The sequence below is a fragment of the Podarcis muralis genome, chromosome 11 (assembly GCF_964188315.1).
Source record: "Podarcis muralis chromosome 11, rPodMur119.hap1.1, whole genome shotgun sequence".
Lineage (NCBI taxonomy): Eukaryota > Metazoa > Chordata > Lepidosauria > Squamata > Lacertidae > Podarcis > Podarcis muralis.
Genome location: NC_135665.1, coordinates 51,670,025 through 51,692,063, shown reverse-complemented (window position 1 = coordinate 51,692,063; position 22,039 = coordinate 51,670,025). Strand labels below are relative to the sequence as shown.

General features: G+C 41.8%; 1 protein-coding gene across 6 annotated transcripts in view; it reads left to right on the top strand.

Moving 5' to 3' along the window:
* Nucleotides 1-22,039, top strand: part of MALT1 (MALT1 paracaspase) — a 38,257-nt gene continuing 16,218 nt past the window's right edge. The window contains exons 1-9 of one of the 6 annotated variants that reach the window (XM_028749465.2): nt 1-381; nt 3,946-4,112; nt 7,959-8,080; nt 8,914-9,064; nt 13,789-13,967; nt 16,081-16,177; nt 19,500-19,532; nt 19,921-19,947; nt 20,969-21,001. In XM_028749465.2, the coding sequence (XP_028605298.2) occupies nt 4,022-4,112; nt 7,959-8,080; nt 8,914-9,064; nt 13,789-13,967; nt 16,081-16,177; nt 19,500-19,532; nt 19,921-19,947; nt 20,969-21,001 (733 nt within the window). In that variant the 5' untranslated portion in view covers nt 1-381; nt 3,946-4,021. Of the gene's footprint in view, nt 382-438; nt 955-981; nt 1,245-3,945; nt 4,113-7,958; nt 8,081-8,913; nt 9,065-13,788; nt 13,968-16,080; nt 16,178-19,499; nt 19,533-19,920; nt 19,948-20,968; nt 21,002-22,039 lie in introns of those variants that run through there. The other 5 variants (XM_077936454.1, XM_028749462.2, XM_028749464.2 and 2 more) reach the window with 5 other exon arrangements.

Sequence of the window (22,039 nt, the reverse complement as noted above, 5' to 3'; positions counted from 1 at the left end):
CTGAATGCAGGATTTTTGTTAGGGGGGCAGGCCTTTTGTTTGGGGCTGCAGGGCAGAACCTCAGTTTGCTATGTATTTTATTGATTTTTTAGGGGGGCAGCTGCCCCTCCCTATGGCTACACTCATCTTAATGTACAGTACTAAAACTGGGGCAAGTGTTATCTGTTTCACAAGACTTCACAGAATCTTGTTTCATAGAGTATTACCACATCCAAATATGGCCCAGGGCATTTTAGAAAACAAGCAGCAAAGCATGGCACTCTGCAACATTTCATTGCACAGGTCCAAACCTATAATGCATTGCTTATTATTATTATTCCTACCACCAACACGGCACTTTGAGCTCCTTGCAGGGAAGGCGGGACGCTGCTAGAGAGATAGGTAAATGAAAATGAAATTAAAAATATGCACGCATTAACCCGCCCCCCTGATTTTGGAGAGGGGCCACACAGGTGCCTCCCTTTCAAGCCTGGCAAACACGAACTCCCCTCTGAGAGGGGCGGGAAAGGCGCGCGAAATTTCGGAGAGGCGGCGGCGCGGCCTGCCTGCCTGCCCCGGTGTCGGCTTCCCCACAGCCTCGCTCGAGAGGGCGGGCGGCTGAGGAGAAGCGAGGCGAGGCGCCGGCGCGGGGCCTCCGCGGGCTTCCTGCTACGACGGGGCGGGGATTTCCTGAGGAGTTCCGCGGCGCCTTGCTTCCCTTTCGCTTTTTGCACGCAAAGTCCGAGGGGAAAAGAAGTCTTTCTGAGGGGACGAGCCTCCTCCACCGGCACCGGCGCCGCCCCTTCGCTTGCCGAGCATGGCGGGCTCGCTGCCGCCGGCCGCCCCTCTGCCCATCCACCGCCTCGAGGAGCCGCTGCTGAGGAGGCTGAGCGGCTCTCTGGACCGGGCGGCTCCGGGCAGAGGCTGGAGGGACTTGGCGCAGCTGGCCGGCAGCCACCGCGGCGTGAAGCTGAGGTGAGGCGAGGTGTAAGGGGTGCGGGGACCTCGCTGGTGCCTCAGGCCGTCGAGGGAAAGGCAGGCCTCCTTGCGAGGCTTTCGGGCGCCACAGGAGTCTTCGTCGACTGGCCCGAAACCCGTTTGTGGGCGCCTTAGCGTTGGTGAGGAGGAGGAGGAAGACGTTCCCCCAGCGATGCTGGATGAGGAGACTCGGGGCAGGGCGAGAAAAGTGCTTCTTCGCACACAGTTTAAGCAGTGGAACTCGCTGCCACGTGACGGCCGCCCAATTGCATAGCTTTTAAGAGCGGGTTAGAGAAGGCTAAGCCATATGAAAGAATCTTTCATATGTGGTGGACCAGTAAGAGGGTAAAAGAGTATTGGGAAATACAGTACTGTAATTTATAATGAAATTTTTTTTGGGGGGTGGGGGATGTTTAAAAGCACTTTCCTAAAAAAACACACAAAGAAAAACCAGAGTCCTTTTTGTTGGGGATAATTCAGATGGAAATTCCAAGGTGTCAAAAAAGGTTATTTATGTACGCCACTACTGCGCTCGTGTTTCATTAGCCCCGGAATGGGAAAACGAGCGAGGTCCCAACCAAAGAAGAATGGCAACTTAAACTGATGGAATATGCGCAGCTTGCGGACCTAACATATAGAATAAGAGAACAAGAAGAACATGCACTTAAAGAAGATTGGATAATGTTTATTGAGTATGGGGGGGGGCGTTGTGTACACTTGAAAACGTAAGATAAATTCAACAGTGTAAATAAGTTTTGATGGATGTAATAATGGAATTCTGAATGGTTTAGTTTATGTAAAACATGCAGGGATTTATGTTATGCAAAATGAACCATGGAAAGAGAAGAAGGGAAGTCATTGATATTTTAAGGTTGTTTAAATGAAAATTCTAAACTGTAAAACAGAAAATTTAATCAAAATTATATATATATATATATATATATATATATATATATATATGAAGGCTAAACTAAAAACAAAAAAGTGCCTGCAAATTTGCAAAGCTAAGCAGCGTTCGGTGCTCAAATGGATATGTTTGCATGATGCTCTTGAAATGACTGTTTTGCTCATAGCTGAGTTAATGGGGGGGGGGGGGAGAACCGCCTTCCCCTAATCAAAATCAATACAGATCTGAGGTTCTGCCCTCAAAAGCCTCCACCCCCCACAAAAATGCTGGCTACACTAATGACCGAGTTCACCCCCCATAGTGTTGTTGGGGGGCCTTCTTTACAGCCACAGCAGGCACTGTAATTCTTCCAAATGTGCATTTCTGCCTTGACTCCTGAGACAGACAGATGCCAACCCAACAAAAATAATAGATTGGCTTTCAAGAGGTGGGACCAGGAGGAAGATCAGGCTCCCCCAAAGTTACCTCAAACCTCTTCACTATTTCTAAGGGCCGAAAGAAGTGATAATGGAGTTTGGGGTTTCCTGGAAGGATTTACACCACATTATGTGTTTCGCAATGGAAGACACGTCCCTTTTAGGAATGCATGCTTTCATAAAATGAATGGGCAACTTAATGAATGGACAAAGCACAAATCAAATTAGGCAACTGGAAGGGATGCAACAGTGGCCAAATCTAAAATCAAAGTTGTAATTATTTTTTTTGGGTGGGTGGGTGTGGCAGCTATATATTTATCTGCCCAGCTCTTTAGGCATGCTAAAATTGGTATATTAATAATTTTCAGTACCTTAACTTATTTCAAAGTACAGTATTCCAATAAAAATAATTTTCAGGTGGATCTTGGAAAAGCAGACCGTAAAAGTAGAATAGAAAACTTCAATGAAAAGCGAGGGGGGAAAGACCTGACAGTGCAGGTAAAACATAGCCATAGCAGCTATCCTTTAGGCTTCCTTTAATGGGTAGGTGAATCAAGGCAGCATTTAAAGGATAACATTTTCGACTCTATGTTTCTTCCCAAAGGTACCCATCATGATAAAAAATATAATCAGCTAAACACAATTATTACATTTCATAGAATCATAGGATTGCAGAGTCAGAAGGGACCCAACAGTCATCCAGTCCAACCCCCTGCAATGCAGTGTATTTATTTCAACAATTTCATAGAATCATAGAGTTGGAAGGGACTCTGAGGATCATCCAGCCCAGTGTTTCCCAAAGTGGATGATACCGCCCCCTGGAGGGCACTGGGGCGATTGGGGGGGCGGGCGGTAGTAGCCTCTGGATGGCAAGTTTCCCACTTCAGTTTGTTCTGTTGTCCAAGATAGACAGATTGTGAGCAACAGTCTGGGATTGATTCATAACATTGCATGAATCCTTCATCAAAGTAAATATACACTCTCTAGAAATGAGGCTAATGATAAGCTGGAATATTATAGACAAAAGAGTTAAGTAAATATGGGGCTTAAAACATCACTGTAAATACAGAGTCATATTCTTGTTAAAAGGAACCGAGAAGTTGTATTGAGGAAGTATTTGATATAAATAGCTGGGCAGTCTACATTCACATATTTCACTCTAGCACCAGAACTCGTTTTTGAGGCATGTTCCAGGGGAGAAAGGTTTTTAGTCCCATAATTAGTCATAGTCATATCATAGTGGGACGTGGGTGGCACTGTGGTCTAAACCACTGAGCCTCTTGGGCTTGGCGATCAGAAGGTTGTCGGTTTGAATCCCCGTGGCGAGCTGAGCTCCCGTTGCTCTACGAGATGAGCACTGCAACCCCATAGTCACCTTTGAACTGATGCTGGGAAAGATGGAGGGCACAAGGAGAAGGGGGCGACAGAGGATGAGATGGTTGGATAGTGTTTTCGAGGTTACCAGCATGAGTTTGACCAAACTGCGGGAGGTAGTGGAGGACAGAGGTGCCTGGCGTGCTCTGGTCCATGGGGTCACGAAGAGTCGGACACGACTAAACGACTAAACAACAACAACAACTGTCCAGGGGTCCTTTACCTTTTTACCCTTCATAATTATATAAATATAAAAATGTTTTCTTTTTTATATTTTATGATTCTTTGCAGTTCCCTGGAATTGGAACAGTGTTCTCTCCAAGTACTGGAGCCTGAAGGAAGTCCAAGCTGGAGTCTTCTTCAACTAATGGGAGAGAGAGGTTGCACTGTGTTGGAGCTGACAGAATTGCTGCAGGCCTTAGAACACACTGAGGCACTTCAGTGTCTCAACCCCCCAAGTGAGTTTATGGTTCTGCTAAATCTGAGTTATGCATTATGTTGAAAATTTGGAAAGTGGCTTGGCTCTGCTGGTTCAGAACTTGGAAGGCTTCCACCAACAGGCAAGAAAATATTGGAGGCTAAAATCATAACTGGGAGGGAAGGAAGGGTGAATGGTCAGCTTTCTCCTCTCATTTCCAGTTACCTGTCTTGTTTTGGAGCTATCAAAGTCCCTTCAGCTTTCTTCACCTGTTGGGAGGGAGACTTTTAACGGTCTACATGTGCAGACTCAGAGTCAGGCTACTTTTATGCTAAGTGCAACATTTTCCAGACTGGTAGCCACTTTAGTCTTGCAGCAAGAACAAATACAGTGGTACCTTGGTTTATGAACCAAGGTATCCATTCCAGAAGTCCATTCTTAAACCAAAACCATTCTTAAACCGAGGCACGCTTTCCCTAATGAGGCTTCCCGCTGCCGGTGCCCTTCCACCATTTGGATTCCGTTCTTAGACCGAGGTAAAGTTCTCAAACCTGGACACTACTTCCGCTTTTGTGGAGTTCGTAAACTGAATCATTCCTAAACAGGACTGTTCTTAAACCGAGGTACAACTGTATTGGTAAATATATTATGGAAGAAGATTTTGTGGACCACAATCCACCTCACTAGATATGTAACCTGGCAATCCATGACCCAGTGTACTTAGGGTATGCTAAAGACAAAATATAAAGCAGACTTTCAGAAGCCAGGGTTCTGATGCAGTGAGCTGCCACAAAGGCAAATAAGTATTTAAGATGGGGTGGAATGACAGCTATACGAGTCACATGAAAAGTAAAGGTAACAGTATTGGCCCATAAGAAAAATCCCATGCATATCAGGGTAATACGTTTGTCAGGCCAACCACAGTATCATGAAATAGTGTGCAGGCTTTTGAGTTCTCCAGACCTCTTCATCATGCAAAACAAAAATGGTAAATAAGACAGAGTGGGGGAGTTGACTGCTGGTAAAACTATGAGTCTGTGTCTTGAAAGAGTCTTAATACAGAAGAAGAAGAAGAGTTTGGATTTGATATCCCGCCTTTCACTCCCCTTCAGGAGTCTCAAAGCGGCTAACATTCTCCTTTCCCTTCCTCCCCCACAACAAACACTCTGTGAGGTGAGTGGGGCTGAGAGACTTCAAAGAAGTGTGACTGGCCCAAGGTCACCCAGCAGCTGCATGTGGAGGAGCGGAGGCGCGGACCCGGTTCCCCAGATTATGAGACTACCGCTCTTAACCACTACACCACACTGGCTCTCAGAATGTGGTAGGAAGTAGCATGCATGCAATTAGGCTCTTTTAGTTGGCACCATATCAGTAGCATCTTGCCTTAAGTTGTTGAGTTGGCCTTGTATGCAGTGACAGCAGTGTGTACTGGACCTCTGGTGTGAAAATCCATCACCTTTATTGGAGGTACTGTAGAAACCCCTTGTTTTAGTCCAAGGCTACTGCAGGATGCATGATGGACAGAAGGACATGGAACATGGAATTTTGGTTCCACAAAGCGGTCTTTCTCTCCCCCTCCCTTTTTAATAATATAATTATAATTATAATTCATTACTTAGGACTTTAAGGCCCCTCAAACTATTGAGATGTTATTGCACCAACATTTTTTGACTCATTTAAGGTTTCTATTTAATTTACGATTTAAACACCTAGTATCATAGAAAACATCTCCTTGTTGTAAAGTAACCAATGCTAAGCTTTCTAAATACAGTGGTACCTTGGGTTACATACGCTTCAGGTTACAGACTCTGCTAACCCAGAAATAGTGCTTCAGGTTAAGAACTTTGCTTCAGGATGAGAACAGAAATCGTTCTCCAGTGGCACGGCAGCAGCAGGAGGCCCCATTAGCTAAAGTGGTGCTTCAAGTTAAGAACAGTTTCAGGTTAAGTACGGACCTCCAGAATGAATTAAGTACTTAACCCGAGGTACCACTGTATTACCAGTTGAGTCTTAAAACAAGTTAAACATTGTCACGTTATCAGAAACCAGACATTAAAATCCGTTATCAATAACCAAACAAGAAAGAGAAATAAATAAAAAGTGGGTGGGGCAAAGTCGCTTCCTTTCTTCTGCTAGATCACATAAAGAAAAATTCGCAAAACGTTGCCATTCATAAAATTTCTTACTTTATATATTTCTTTTTTCAAATTAGTTGTTCTGTATGCGACTTCACATGCCTGTTTGGTATCATTTGTTTATATTTGGAAATAGAGTCAGATTAGAGGGGGGGGGGATGTGTCTGTGTGTTTAGTAACACAAAAAATCAAATAGGATGTACAGATCAATCAAAGGCAAATAAAAAAAACTGTGACTGTGAATGAGTGAAGTACAGAGATTGTTTACATCTTCATCTTCAATATTAAAAAGTAAATACAAACCCATGGGTCAGAATTTACATCTAAATGAAATCAGATCAAAAGCCATTTTAAAAGTAGAATTGGTTGGGGAAGAGGACAGTCTGAAACATGTCTAGGCCAGGCAGAAGGAGAATCCATCAGCATAAAGGCAAATGCCCCCTCCATAGCGATGCATGAATCATGAATGGAATTTTATTTCACAACAGAATAAGATAGGTGTGCAATGCTGGTTGATTACTTTAGCTATGTCAGTTCAAGCTACTCTGTTTGTACATCTGTGTATACACAAAGGATGAGGTTGCTTATCAGCCACAGACCATTAAGGTGAATGTGGCTATAATGTTGCCACTTTGCAGGAGTGCTGAATAAAAATAGGTACTCTCTGCTCCTTCTGAGAGTTCTATAACAGCAATCCCATCAAAATTCCAGGCAAATGAGAAATATACTGCTTGCATATGTTGACATTGTAACCTTGACTGTGTAGAGAGCAAATTGAATTTAATGACCATCTGCCAATGCAATGTAGAGGTCAAAGTCTTCATTGTTGTGATTTTATTCACCTTTGTTGGCTTAAGGTCTTCATTGGCACTGTGGTCTAACAACTGAGTCTCTTGAGCTTGCCGATTGTAAGGTTGGCAGTTTGAATACCTGTGATGGGGTGAGTTCCCGATGCTCTGTCTCAGCTTCTGCCAACCTAGCAGTTCGAAAGTAAACCAGTGCAAGTAGATAAATAGATACCGCTAGGGCGGGAAGGTAAATGGCCTTTCCGTGTGCTCTGGTTTCCGTCACAGTGTTCCATTGCTCCAGAAGCAGTTTAGTCATGCTGGCCACATGACCTGGAAAGCTGTCTGTGGACAAATGCTGGCTCTCTTGGTCTGAAGCAAGATGAGTGCCACACCCCATAGTTGCCTTTGACTGGACTTAGCCATCCAGGGGTCCTTTACCTTTTACCTTACCTAAAATATGGGCAGTGTTCTCACAATATTTTAATGGCATGCATAGAGATAAGAACCTAGTTAACTACCCTCTAGCCCTGATTCTTAAGTTCAAGCTAGCATGGCACAGCTCATATGTCATGTGAATCCATAGTTAATATTTAACTGCAGTTTGGTGCAAACAAGCAACAAACATGCTGCTTTAAAGTCTGTGATTCTGGCCACACCGGAGGCTTGGGCTTGCTAGGTCATCTGAACCCGGCCATGTGGTTTGTTTCTCTCTAGAGAGATTTCCAAGTCAAGATTTGTTCTTGATTTACCACCCATGGTTTGCTTGGGAGTACCAAACCTCCAGCTTGGGTTCGGCTGACACAATGATTTCAAAAGCCACTGAGATGTCAAACAAAAGAAGTAACAGGACTTTATTCTCAAATTGTCTTGCAAACAATTCACAATTATGTTAATAATAAAACATCAAGTGTAAATTGTTTAATCTTCCGTATTAAACATGGCTTGTCTTTTCTTTTTTTACAGGTATAATGATAGTTGTAGAACCAGAATCTCAGGCTGTTCTATCTGGCCAGACAGTGAAGCTAAGCTGCTGGGCAGCTGGTTATCCACTTCTTCATTATCAGTGGTTCAAAGAAAACAAAGCGGTAAATAAACTTATGAGGAAGCTCTAGGAATAACAGGAGTGTTGATAAGTAAACTATGAAGCAAAATGGTCATTATTCTTAGCTGGTAAATAAAAATGCTAATATCATAATGCCATTCTGCAAACCAATGGTGAGACGATACTTGGAATGTTGTGTACAGTTCTGGTTGCTTCACCTTTAAAGGATATTGTAGGTGTATAAAGGATTCAGAAAAGGGCACCCAAAATGGTCAAGGAATTAGAGCAACTCGCCTATAAACATTTGGCCTTTTTATTTTTGAAAAAGCAAGGTTTATTCAATTACAGATGGTGTGGACAAATTGGAAATACTAGTACTCATGGCCATCCAAAGAGGCTGAATATTGGAAGATCCAGGATAGCCAAAATAAAACAATTCATTGCACAGTGCATAATTAAAACTGTGGCATTCCCTGAACATGATGGAATTCCCTCCCGCAGGCTATCAACTTGTATGGCTTGAAATTCTTGATGAATCCTTTGAGGATAAGACTTTTTCTAAGCTATGATTGCCATATTCTGCCTCTACTGGCTTGCTTCTGAATGTCAGTTGCTGAAATAACATGGGGAGAGTGCTGTGGTATTCAGGTCCCACTTCCAAGCTTCCTATAGAGATCTGGTTGGCCACTTGGATAACAGAATGTTGGACTACATGGACCTTTGGCCTGATCCAGCAGGGCTCCTTTAAGGTTCACATGTTAAGTTCAAACTATAATCATCTTTGATTATAGTTCTTGTATGAAAGAGCAAGTACTATTGTGCTTTATCCTCCATCGTTGCAATTTGCATTTTTTTTTTGTTTTGTTTCTAACTCAGGTCCCACGTGGCAATACCCAAGAACTGGTGCTCAACCAAGTAAGTGCAGAGGATGCTGGCTTTTACATATGCCGAGTAAACAGTGACTATACTTACCAGTTCAGCCAGTGGGCACAGCTCGATGTCTGCGAAATCCTAGGAGCTTGCCATGGTGAGTTAAGAAGCGTATGTCGTACAATAAATGCATTCTGCTGTGACGATGGTGCTTTTGGGTTTTGTGGCCAGTGGGTTATGGCTGCTTACCTGTTACTGTTTTTTCTTCTTTTGTTAATGATTGTGAAGAACCGGCGTAGAGCCACTGATGATGACATTTTCCTCCTGCTCTATAGTTCCTGCTTCCAGAAAGTACAGGTGCTCCTGTCTGTTGTTCTCCATGCCTCCATCTTGAGAACAGGATTGTTCCCCCCTCTTTTTTCTGCTTTGTTTCAACTTGCAGTCACTTCCTATAACTAGTAGAATCAAATGGAAATGCTTTTACTGAGGCTTACCACTTCACCTAGCAGGTGCAGAGGGTTAATGTTTTCCCTCGGATAAATGCCACACATAATGAAAAGTCGCTTGTCACGAGTGTGGCCTTTGCGTGACATCTTAGCTTTCTTTGTGGTGGGAGGTTTTTCCCCATTAGGGAAGCATTCAGACTTGCCACCACCTGCAGCCTGAGTTGATTCAGTCTATAAAAAGCATAGCCATTTGATTCCACTGGCTGCATAAAAGGGCCCCGAGTTACAATTAAAGTATATGTTCAGATCCCTTCCTACCCTTCAGTCTCTTTTGGTCTTCCCTAATATAGGGCTTATTCAGCTGCTCAGTCAATGCAAGTCCCAAAGTCATTTTTGTGATATTTTGTGATAATCTCCGCGTGATTTATTGTTCTCCCCACCCCAGTCAGCCTCTGCTTGAGCAGGCAAATTGAGCACATACAAATAGGACCATAGCTCAATAGTTGGGACAACCCAGCCAGATGGGCGGGGTATAAAATTATTATTAGTGGTAGAGCACTTGCTTTGAATGCAGAAGGTCCCAGATTCGATTTTTGGCATCTCCAGGTAGGGCTGAAGATGAGTCAATAGTATGATACCATGATCTTCATGGAATGGTTGTGAGGCATTGTGAAGAGATAGTTCACCTCTGTCAAAACAATGTATTCAGTATAGATTTGTTCTCCCAAACTGAGAGGGGGAACATGCAGGTTCAACCCCCCCCCCCCAAATCCCCACAGCCCTGAAAAACTACAAGTGAAACATTCACAAAATGATGGTTTATTGTGGAAAGGGGTACTTTTTACTACGTCTGCCACTAAGTTAAGGACTGAGTGAGTATTTTTGCACTCAATAAAAACAGGACATTTAAAGCATCTATAGTGGAGTAGATAGAGTTGTTACAGTCAGCATTTAGTAGATGAATTTGACAATTGCAGTAGCCGAGGCAAATAATTGCATTTCCCCTCAACAAAACATAGCCCACTGCGTGCAGGGGAAATGTGATACCTTGCAACAGAAGTACAAACTCGAGGGAGGATGTCTAGACTTTGCACACTGTGTTATTTGTTATTCTCATATGCTACCTTTTCTTTAAGAAGCTCAAGATGATGGTGTATTTGCTTCACAGCCTATGAGATAAGATGGAGAGAGAGGGAGGGAGGGAGGGAGGGAGGGAGGGAGGGAGGGAGAGAGAGAGAGAGAGAGAGAGAGAGAGAGAGAGAGAGAGAGAGAGAGAGAGAGAGTTGCCTCAGACATCTATAGCCAAGTGGGGATTTGAGGCAGAATTTTCCATTTCCAAATGTTACAGACCTAGACACTGTGGGTGGTATCCAGCTAAGTTTTAATCAAATTAGACCCACTGAAATTAATGGACATAGCTTAGTCATGTTCATTAATTTTAGTGGGTCTACGCTGAGTAAAGCATAGCTGTATCACAAGGAAAACTAAGAGTATATTTATTGCCCCAAAAACTGTCCAGAGAGGTCCTGAGAATCATGTTCTGTGACCTTGTTTTGGTTTCACTAAAATTGCTTGAATCATCCACAGCCGTAATGAGCATTTTCTTCTGCCAGGTTCCCTTTTTCCACAGACACCAGACTACACTTCTGGTTTCATAAGGTTAAGTTACTTCCCAGTTCATAGTACACTACCCTGGAAAAGCTATGATTAATTATGCCAAACTGTTCCATAATTCGTGAAATTTTGATGGCGTTCCCAGCATCCAAAGGTCAATGAGCCACCTTGAAACTGCACAGAGAAGAATCTATTATAAAGCAGTACATAACTGTAATTTTTGCAGAAAACTGCAGTAGTATTTTGTGTGTAACATTATACCAGGGAAGTATGGAAATGGGGAAAATAGTAATAACTACAGTGCAATTCCAAGGGAGCAGGCCATGACCCTGGAATGAACCATCCTACCCCAGCTGTTTATATTATTGTCACCACTCCCCTAGCACTATGGTTTGTGCAAGAAATGCTCTTCAGTCTTTTCTGACTACCTGATCTTAAAAGAGGATTTCGTGTTATTGTCAAACTGTTCTGACGTCACACTGATTTTTGCATTTATGCATGTTCAAATGAACTACTCCCCTCCCCAGGAGGAGAGTTCAGATGCTATACGTTTCTCTCTTTGATGAAAAAAAAATTAAATTTACAATCTTTATAGACCACTTTTATTAACATTAGATGTCCTTCTGATAATTTAAATAGCTACATTTCCAGGGGCTCGTTTGAATTGAAAAGAAGGTCTCGATGTCATATGGCGCTTTCTTAATTTGTTCGGCTTTCTTAATTTTTATTATTATTAATTGAATTTATAGCTGAAGGAGCCCATAGAGACCAAAAGATTTGCAGTCAAAACATTTCCCTTACTTAGGGTCAGAGCATGGCTCTTCCTCAATCCTCCATTTAATTCTTTCTCCTGCCCCTATTCTGTGTTCAACATTTGTGATTAGCTGTTAAGCAGGGTTTGTAAAGCTGCATATGTAACAGTAGAAGATTGGGAAAGAAGCATGTGTGCATATGGTTAAAAACACCTAAGAGATACGGAAATATTGTTCATGTTATTTGTGAAAATCGGTTTAGTTGTGTGATGGATGAACTGACGTGGTAGTAGTGAATAAGAGAATGATCAACAGGAATGCCTCTGGGAAAGAACAAATAATTCCTTGGCTGGAACCCAGTTACCTGGCTGTTGTGCACATCTTGGGGAATTTTCTGTTTTGAATATTTCCTGTTTCGAAATTATTTGTATCATGTATATAACGGCTTCAAGAGATGTTTTTAAATGTATCTCACGAAGCCATTACGCGCACAAAATACCTAGTAAATTATTTTGGTGTCTTCTATGAAAGCAGCCTTGTATACGTGCAGAGCACATCAATGGTTGGACCCCCTCGAACACAGTCTGCCTGCTCTTCGTGTCCTATAAAATGAGAGCATCTGGACCTGTAGGAAGACCAGAGAGTTTCAATGTAGGCAGTACATGATGATGTTGAACCTTTAATCCAAAGCCCTTGACAGGTTAGGTGGCAACTGCAGCATGTGTCTGGGTTGTCTAAACCTTTTAATCCATGCACGCTGACACATGATTGATTGACCACAACAACTGAGTTAAAAACTTCTGACAGACCTTCCTCTGCTTTAATGGTACAATGTGTGCACTCTGTAGTGCCACACATTCAGTGCATACCTAACATCTTGCTAGCTTATGTTTGTGCATTAGAAATATTTGTCCACAGAAGCTTAGTTTTTGTTTTGTTTTAAATACACTTAGGAACATACATTAATTAATTCCAGGTTGTAGTTGTTGTTGTTATTCAGTTATTGCATTTATCGCCCACCTTTTTCTCCAAGTTTTCAAGGTGTGCTTACATGGTTCTCTTCCCAATCAAGCACTTCTGATACCACTCCCATTCCTGGGTCCGAAGTGCAACTCCTTCAATGTACTCCTCTAGAAACACACAAGCGACCTGTGAAGAAACAGGAAGACTGATGCTATTCCCTTACTGTCAGTGGCATTGAGCTGTGTAGAATGAGTCTGTGTGTGTGTTACGCAGATTATATTTGGCAATACTTTAGCGTTAACAGGAAACAAAATGCAGGAACTCAATGTGAGTTTCTCAGAATGCCTTGGAGAAGGAGGAGCACGTCACTAACTTGAAATAACTTGCTGTGCAGGGTACTGATCTTTACTTTTTAAAAAAGTAGATATTCAATAGTTATTGCAGTTTGAAACCCAGGCTGTTGCTTTTGCTCTGTAGGGTAGCAAGAGGACCCTTCCTCTGTCTGCTGATTTCCTTTGTAAGCCTCCTCCCCCTGAACCCACCCTCACAATCTCTCTTCCACACTTGCTGTGGCAAATGGTTGTTGTCGGCATCCATCTGTCTCAAGAGACAATGGAGTGCGTCTCCAGGGGTGAAGTCAAGCTGCTGTGTTAGCAGCAGCAGCAAAGTGACCTCCTCAGGGTGCAAGCCATTTATATCCTACCCTTCCTCCCAGGGTTGCAAATGCACAAAAAAGTTATAACTGTGCTATTAAAAAACAAAATATATTTTAGACAATTAAAAGCATCTTTAAAAACGTGTTTTTAGAAAAGCAACTAGGAAGGGGTAAGTGGCTGTGCAAGGTGGTGAGCAGGGAAGCAATGAAACACTCCTCTTGCTGCTTCTCCTTCACAAATTTTGCAGCTCCCCTTTCATGGGTCTTCTGCTAAAAAGAGGTAGCGCATGTTCCAAATCTGTTTACTATCAAATCGTGAACGTTGTTGTATTTTTAAATTGCTTTTATATAAGCAAGAGGTTTTTTTTATTATAGAACGTATTTTTACCATCTGTTTTTACCATCAGCTGCTAAAGAATCTCAAATTCCCTTTCTTAATCTTGCATTTAAGGAAACTGTCCGGATTTACCTGAAAAGAAAATACATATTTACATCCATCCACAGTGCCAAAACCTGCTAGTAGGAGAAACATTGAGTCTTCAGTGCGGAGCTATAGGAATCCCTATGCCACAATATCAGTGGTACAGAAATGGCTCTCCACTGCCTAATGGTGATAAAAAGGTCTATACGGTGAGTCTTAACTCTTTTGCCTTTTTTTGTTTGTTTGTTTGTTAGATTGCCATAAGTAATATTTCCAGCATGGCAGGCAGGAGTTACACAGGAAATACTGTAGCTATATACGCAATACTATTACCATAAAACTAAAAACATTAAAATCAGAAAAAAATCCAACAGCAGCTATCCACATCGCAGGACCTGATAAATTCAGGTATTTCCAAATGCTTGCAGAAAAAGATGAGTATTTGGTCTATGGCAGGCAGGTCCAACTCTCTAGAGACTGCGATCTACTCACAGTATAATAAAACTGGCAGTGAGCTACTCATAGTATATAAAACTGGCAGTGAGCTACTCATTGTCATTGCCAAGAGTTGTTGAGCTTTTTGGGGGGGGGCGGGGGCGGGAATTGCCCTAAATCACTCATACAACAATATGTCATCCTCCCTACTTCAAACATTCTGCCACTGCGGAATGGAAAAAAACTTTCGTGACGGTGGCAATGGGACATAGCACCAGGGGTGGGGCGCGGAGCGATTGATCAGGAGCACACAGGCGTTCACTTTTTTTAATACCGAGATCAATATGGAGCACCTGTCAATCGTGGTCGACCAGTTGAACATGTCTGGTCTATGGCAACCAATGAGGGAAGCTGAATCTCCTGGAGGCGGGCATTCTGTAGCTGGGATGCCACAACCGAGAAGGCCCTGTGAAACCAGCAGGGTCCCCTTTGCAGACCTTAATCGCCAAGATGGCATCGAACCTAGTAGCACACCGTCAGCCAGTACAGTTCGCACAGAATGAGTTTTATGTGATTCTGGTAAGACAAATCACTTAATACACTATCAGCTGCATCCTGCACCAGCTGCAACCGCCAGACCATTTTTAAAGGCAGCCCCTTGTGGAATATTTTACTAATTGGCAATGAATCATGTGGTAGGTGCTTGTCTCCTGGCCATTTTGAGGACAGTGGATGCAAGTGAGGGGACATTTTGTGTGATGGCTGCTTGTTTGTGGAGCTCGCTTCCCTGAGAGGTCCTTCAGCTGCTTTCTGGTTGCCTTTTAGCTGGGACCAGCATGTTTTTATGTTGATCTGCTTTTATTAGGAGATATATTTTATTGTTGTTAGGATTGCTTTTAATGGCTGTAAGCGAGGGTTTATGTGGGATGGCTGGTTCGGAATATAATAGTTTTACTACTCTTTCCATTTTAATATTTTTAATTGTACATTTGAATGCTTTGTTTTTAAAATGTCTTTTCCATTTTTTCTGTACTCTGCTTTATAAAAAAATACATCTGGAAAGGTGGCCTGGAAAATAAATAATAAATAAATCAGTGTTATCAAATTTAAATTAAAAGCCACCTGGAAATAAATACTTTTTAAAGCATGATCTTGAAATTCTATATATCAATGAAGATGTTCTTTAACTTCCTAGTGCTCTTGTCATTAGCATGCTGATAATATCTGCTTGAATCTCTTTGGAGTACTGAACTCTGAAGCGAGTTTAATTGCATGTATCCTATTTCCTAAGGTATTAACTGGGTGGGTAGAGACAGCACACAAGGTCTTTAATAGTTCATCGTTACTTCAAATTTCATGCAGAGCTAGATGCAATCCTCCAACACAGTGACCTGTGCAAATATATTATTAGTTTCATGAAATGTTGGTAACAGTTTTGTTCTTGGACACTAAAGACTTATTTTAGAAAACTCTTCTCTCCCTCTTAAAATTCATATAAGATGTGGATTTCCCCCACCCCTTTGCACCCCTGTAGTAGACTTAAGACAGCCAACATATTAGGACAGGTCATGAAAGGAGGATTCAAAATCTGCAGATCTGAATCACCTCCCCACAAGATAGCAAAACTTGTTTGTTTGTTTGTTTGTTTGTTTGTTTGTTTTAAAAAACTTGCAAAAAATAACAGAACATTTGCCAGTTGTCTGTGTTAAGGGATAAAACAAAGGTTTGCCACCTCAGTGCTTAGATTTCACAGCAGACGATTTGGGACTTTTAAGCACAATCTTCTAGAGTTTTTGGGTATGCAATTTTTTTATTAAGTCTTGATCTTAGTACTGATGGAATTATTGAGAATGCAGTTTAAGTATATCCTACCAGATATCCTTCTAGGTCTCCTGCATAGACACCGAACACCAAGGTACATATTGGTGCCGTGTATACAACAACCAAGACAATCAAGAAAGCAGGAAGATAAAAGTCGTTGTAGGTAAGAAATTTCTTTATTGGGTGTAATAAACAGAATCTGGCGTTGAGTGCTCATTAGTGAGCCTACTCAGTGACAAACTTTGCTGCCTCCATTGCATCCATATTTTGCTGTCCAGCTTTTCCTGGTAGAATGGAGTTTTTTACATTCTGGCCTGAAAAAAGGTGATAGAAGCAATGGTGGCTCACCGTGGCTTGTTTGCAAAGCATTTTGAGGATAAAATCGCTTTCATCTCCTGGGGCCTTGACTCCACTGTTTCATATATTTCTTTATTTATAAAAAAAATACATACTGCTATTGATTTTAAAAAATCAAAGTACTTTACAACATAAGAATGGCCTCCTGGATAAGGCCAATGACCCAACTAGTCCAGCATCCTATTTTCACAGTTGCCAACCGGTAACAACAATTTTTCGTAAAATCATACAATAAAAGCTACATATAACGTTAAAATAAGAAATTGGCTAGCTATTGTTGGCAGGCGTTCTCTTAACGCCTGCATAAGCCTAGCAGAATATTAAAGTTTTCCGCAGGTGTTTAGAAGTTCACTGGAACCTGCTGGAACTCAACTGATAAGAGTATTCCACAGTCCTGGACCATGACCCTAAAGGCTTGGTTTCTTCTTGTCAGAGGAGCCTCACCAAATCAGGGAACAATCAATGATGACCCAGCAGATTATCTCAGTGATCGAGCTGGAATGTAAAGGTTCAGGTACCCTGGATGTAAGCTGTTCAGGGCTTTGGAAATTATCACAAGGACCTTGAATCTGATTCGGTAATAGATGGGCAGCCAGTGCAGATGCTTTAACAATGGTGTCACATGTTGCTCTGTTGTGCTGGATGAGCTTCAGTTACTCAGACCACTCCTTAAGAAATTCACCCTAGATTCAGAAAATCTAAGTCTAGTTTCCAGGCTCAGTTCAAAGTGCTGGCTTTGACCTATAAAGCCCAATACCCCAAGGACCGCTCTCCCCACAGGAACTGAACCAGACCCTGTAATCATTATCTGATGCCCTTCTTCATGTGTCCCCTCTGCATGAGACCTGGAGGATGGCAACATGAGAATGGGCCATTCAGTGGTGGCTCCCTACTTGTGGAATGCTCTCCCTGGGGAGGCACACCTGGCACCATCTTTAATTTTAGATGCCGAGCAAAATCTTTCCCTTTAATCTGGGCTTTTGGCCCTTGATTTGAAGGGTTTCAGGTATTTGCAGCTTCTTTTAATGGGGCAGGACCTGTAACACACAGGCTTTATCTCCATAGTTTTATTTTTAGGTTTTATTGCTTTTGAAGGGTTATACCTTGCTTTAGTGCTCGTATTGTGCTTGTAAATCACTTTGGGTCACTTTTTCGAGGAAAGCAGCTAATAATAATACAGTTCAGTACATAAACATCAAGAAAGACTCTCCTCCCTGGAAGAGAGGGGAGTGGTTGTGGGCGGGAGACCGAGCTCCGCCCCTGGTAGGGGGCCTTAGCCCCCTCCCCTCCGTACCTGGCTGGCACCCACGCCCACCGGAGGCAGCCAACCAGGTGCCTCCGGGGAGCGTGTGTAGCAGCTTAATGCTGTGGTGCCAGCTCCGCCTCCGCCTCCTCATTCGTCGTTGTCCCTCAGCGTGTATTCCGTCCGATGCCTGCTTGGCGGGAGGCCATGGCACGACCCTCGGTGACATCAGGGGTGAGCCTATAGTTGGATTAGCATCAACAGGCTCCACCTACTGTTGAATAAACCCACCTCCTATAGTCATCCAATGCCTAAGCCAATACCTTTTCACTGCTGTAATCAATAAAGTTGTGGCCTTTCCTTGCCCATTAACCTTATATCACGTGTCCTTGTGTATTTATTTCACATAGCGGGGGTCGGGCCCTCGATCCACAACTACCAATGAGAAGTTGGATCACATATGATTTGCATGACACTTTTTTTCTGGGACATGCTGTGATACGCTGTGTACATCTCAAAACTTGACCCAAAGAAAATTAACATATGAAACCTTTCAGGCTGATCCTCTTGATGCTGAACACCACCACAGCAGCCACTCTTGCAATTATAATAAAGATTTTTGGCATGATCCTCTTTCACTTACACAAGTTTAAGACCTTGTCTAAATTGCTTAACCTCTGTGTTCTTCCAAGCTTACTCATTTCTGAAATAGTTAGCCTTGCCAGCAGCATCATGTGCATATGAGAAACTTGACACTTCAGATTAACAGATAGGATCTCTACATCACTTATCAAGTTTCTAAGTCTGCTACCCATTACTGTATAACAAAAGTTAATTTGAGTTCCTAAGACTTGTTCACATTCACAAAAAGTGTGTATGTGATTGGTGCCATAATCCCTTCATGCTGTTTTGAGTAGTCAAGTCGGGACAGCCTAAAAAACTAATGTACAGTTCACTGAATTAAAACAATTTCCCTCATTTTTGCTTTCATTTAATGTTAACCACAAAAGGAGGCTTATAATTATGTATTATGTGTCTGTATATACTGTGTAGGCACAATCAGCATTGGATTTGACTTAGGAGGTGACATTAAGTGGTTATGAACAAGAACTTTAGTTCAAGATTGATCATATGGATGCAAGTTTTTTATACGTCGTATGTTGTAACTTGCTGCCTGGCTGTGCAATAGAGAATGTCAATAGGTAGACCAATGATGCATCTGCTACAGAATGGAGGTTGGGTTTTTTCTCCTCTGCAACGTGTGTCTTGGCTGCCTTACTTACTTACTTGTGAGAAGGTGATATATAAATATTTTTTAAAAAATAAATATAGTGGTACCTCGGTTTACGAACTTAATCCATTCCGGAAGTCCGTTCTTAAACCAAAACCGTTCTTAAACTGAGGTGCGCTTTCCTTAATGAGGCCTCCCGCCGCCGGTGCCCTTCCACCGTTCAGTTTTCGTTCTTAGACTGAGGAAAAGTTGCTGGGGCTGACATGTGTTGGAATCCAAGAGCATGGGGGGCGACTGTTCCCCAGGTCTGATGTACATGTACTTGTTCTTTTGATTTCTTTCTATTTGTGGCATTTGTGTGATCTCAACAGGATTATCTGTAGGGTACTATTGGATGGCTTGTTTGCCCTTGGACTGGAGGTTTTTGAGCACATTTTGGAAGTGATTAGTTACATGATTCCATGCAGGATTAATTTGGCAGCATGCTGTCTTGTGTATATCAACACAAGGTTCAAAATTACATATAGTAGCAGCCAAACAGAACGATTGCCTTAACACTACATTGGATTCTACATTTTCTTTATAAAACATAATTGTCATAAATGCAATCAAGAACTTCATTTCAGTATTCTTCTTTTTTCCTTAAATCTCAAGGTGGAAAATCTATTGCAGTAGAATGCTCTGAAGGTAAACTCAGCCAAATGTTGTAGACCTTATTGATGAATTCTGCATGCTGGGAATTCAGGAGATTATGGGATCTATCGCTAAAATAGAATTGTGCACTGTGTTGGACCATAATGCTATATACAGAGCTGATGTAACATAATCTCATATTTATGCATGAGCTTCTCATTTCTACCTTACAACTTCCACTGCATTTTTTCCCCTTTCACTTTGAAGGTGGAACTGCTTTATCTGTTTATCATGTTAAAGGGATCATCATGAAATGTTATCAGTAAACATTACTTTCCTTCCATCTCTGACTTTGTTAGATGTAGCAAAATCCTGCTCTTCAATCTCTGTTAACGTGCTTCTCAAATACATATTTGTCACAGTTTTCTGTTTTCTTTTTCAGAGGACTTAAGTGGCCTTGGAGGGCCTGGTAAGTAAAACATACTTTTTAATTGTGCATAAGTAAAAACATAACACAATCAAAAGGACTTAAAAGCTAAAGAGCACAAGACCAAACAACCAAATTTAGATTTGAGTTTGTCATTTCAAGACCACCTGTTCACGTGCATGTCAGCCATAGTTTGTTCATTCATAAGCCTTTCTAGGATATAGTTGGGAAAGGTGGTATAAAACTGAATCTGTCTCATTGCTTGAGTTAGCATGGAGTTAATGATGTAGCTTTGAATGGCCGAATGTCAAATAGGTACGATGACACCCATCAGGTGTTTGGTAAATCTGTGGTATCAAATAATGACCCCATTAGGGATTGTGCCAAGCATTTTGTTCCCCAAAAGGTCATGTCAACCCTTCTCTGGCTAAAGGAGCACATGTCTGCTTTTTGCCCAGCACTACTGTAGATTCCAGAATACTCCATCACATTATATATTCGGTGGGTTACGTGCATAGGAATGGAATCATTAGGGATTATACATTGCTTGCATAGAATATTTTCTGTGCCTTGATACTGCAAGCAGTGCAGTAGTAGTAAAACATCCTTTTATACAGCGTGGAGACAAGGGTTGGTTATCTCACATCTTTGTGTAGTTTACACCAACAGAGACCTACTCTACTCCCACCTCCCCCAAGCAGAATCCCCCTGTCTGTCACCAGTGCTATATTGCAAATTTATATCTTGCAACATGGCTGAACATAAGAGGATTGGATGGTGATGTACTGCATGTTTTCAGGATTGTAGCCTGTTTGGTTTTAAATTGTACTAGAAATTAGAATACATGAAAATTCTGTGAACCACCCTGAGATCTTCAGATGAAGGAGGGTTTACAAATGTAATCAATAGAATTAAAAAATCTACAAACCGCATTGTGGATGAGAAAAATGATGTAAACATATTTAAAATGTAAACGACATGTAGGATCCAAGCTGAAGAACATTTTCATTTGCAAAATATGTTGACAACAGAGTGAACCTTTTCATTCTTTTTTTTTTAACAGATCTTAAAGAACCATTGTCTGAAAGGCAATTTGGTGAGTAATTAAATTCTTCTTTAGAAACATGGCTATAATCTAGAGCAGCCTTCCCCAGTCTGGTGCTTGCCAGATGTTCTGGACTATAACTCCCATAATATCTAACTCTGGCCATGCTGGATGGCTGGTCTAGAGAGGACTAGATTGGGGGAGGCTGATCTCTCAGATTTCAGTACTTTGTACTCCATTTGGGTAACACTTCCACTTTTTTATTTGATAGAAAAGATTTACTTGGGATAGAAAGTTTTGTGAACCAAAAAAGAAAAAAATGCTGTATGCTATAATATTTCTTCTTGAATTCCCCTTTTGTACTGAGTAGGTGGTACAAAACCCCCCCCCCAGACCTTCATGTTTAATAAATATCTGTTGTACTCTAACCAAAATCTATTAGCATTGTTTGGTTTTTGTGGTAGTACATGAAGCATTAGGTCCTCTATGCTTTGGATTGCACACACCCATTTTGCACTCTGTGTGGGAGCTTGCTTAATAGTAGTAAATTCTTCTCCACAGATGTTATTAAATGACCAGTTAAAATAGTGTTGCCCCGCTGAGAAATACATGTGGGTCTTTTGTTGGTGCTTTCATAATTCTTTGAAAATTGGGAGAGACAAAAAGACCTGTAAAATTGTGAGGAGTGTCAAATGGGGCTTAAATACATCAGTGGGTTTTCACTGCTTTGTTTTAATTGTAGAGCTCCTAATGGCTAAATTAAGCAATACCTCTTCAGTTTCTTTGCAGGCAAGGTTAATTTCTTGCTTCGTTGCCCAACGTGAGATTTGGCTTCCTGTAGAGGGTGTTTGAACCCCTCCTGGGAAAGTTTCGCCTGGAATTAGATTGTTTTCTTGGCATAGAACTTTCTCGATAAAAGAGATTAAAGTATAGACCTGTACAACAAAAGGTCAGCTCATTCTGTTAGCACAGCAAAATGCAAGCCATTTGCGTGATGACAGCGTTTCCATGCTGCATGAGAAAGGTCATTGCGGTGGGGAAGTATATTACGCTTGCTGCTGGACTGCTCCAGTTAAGCTGTACAAATTT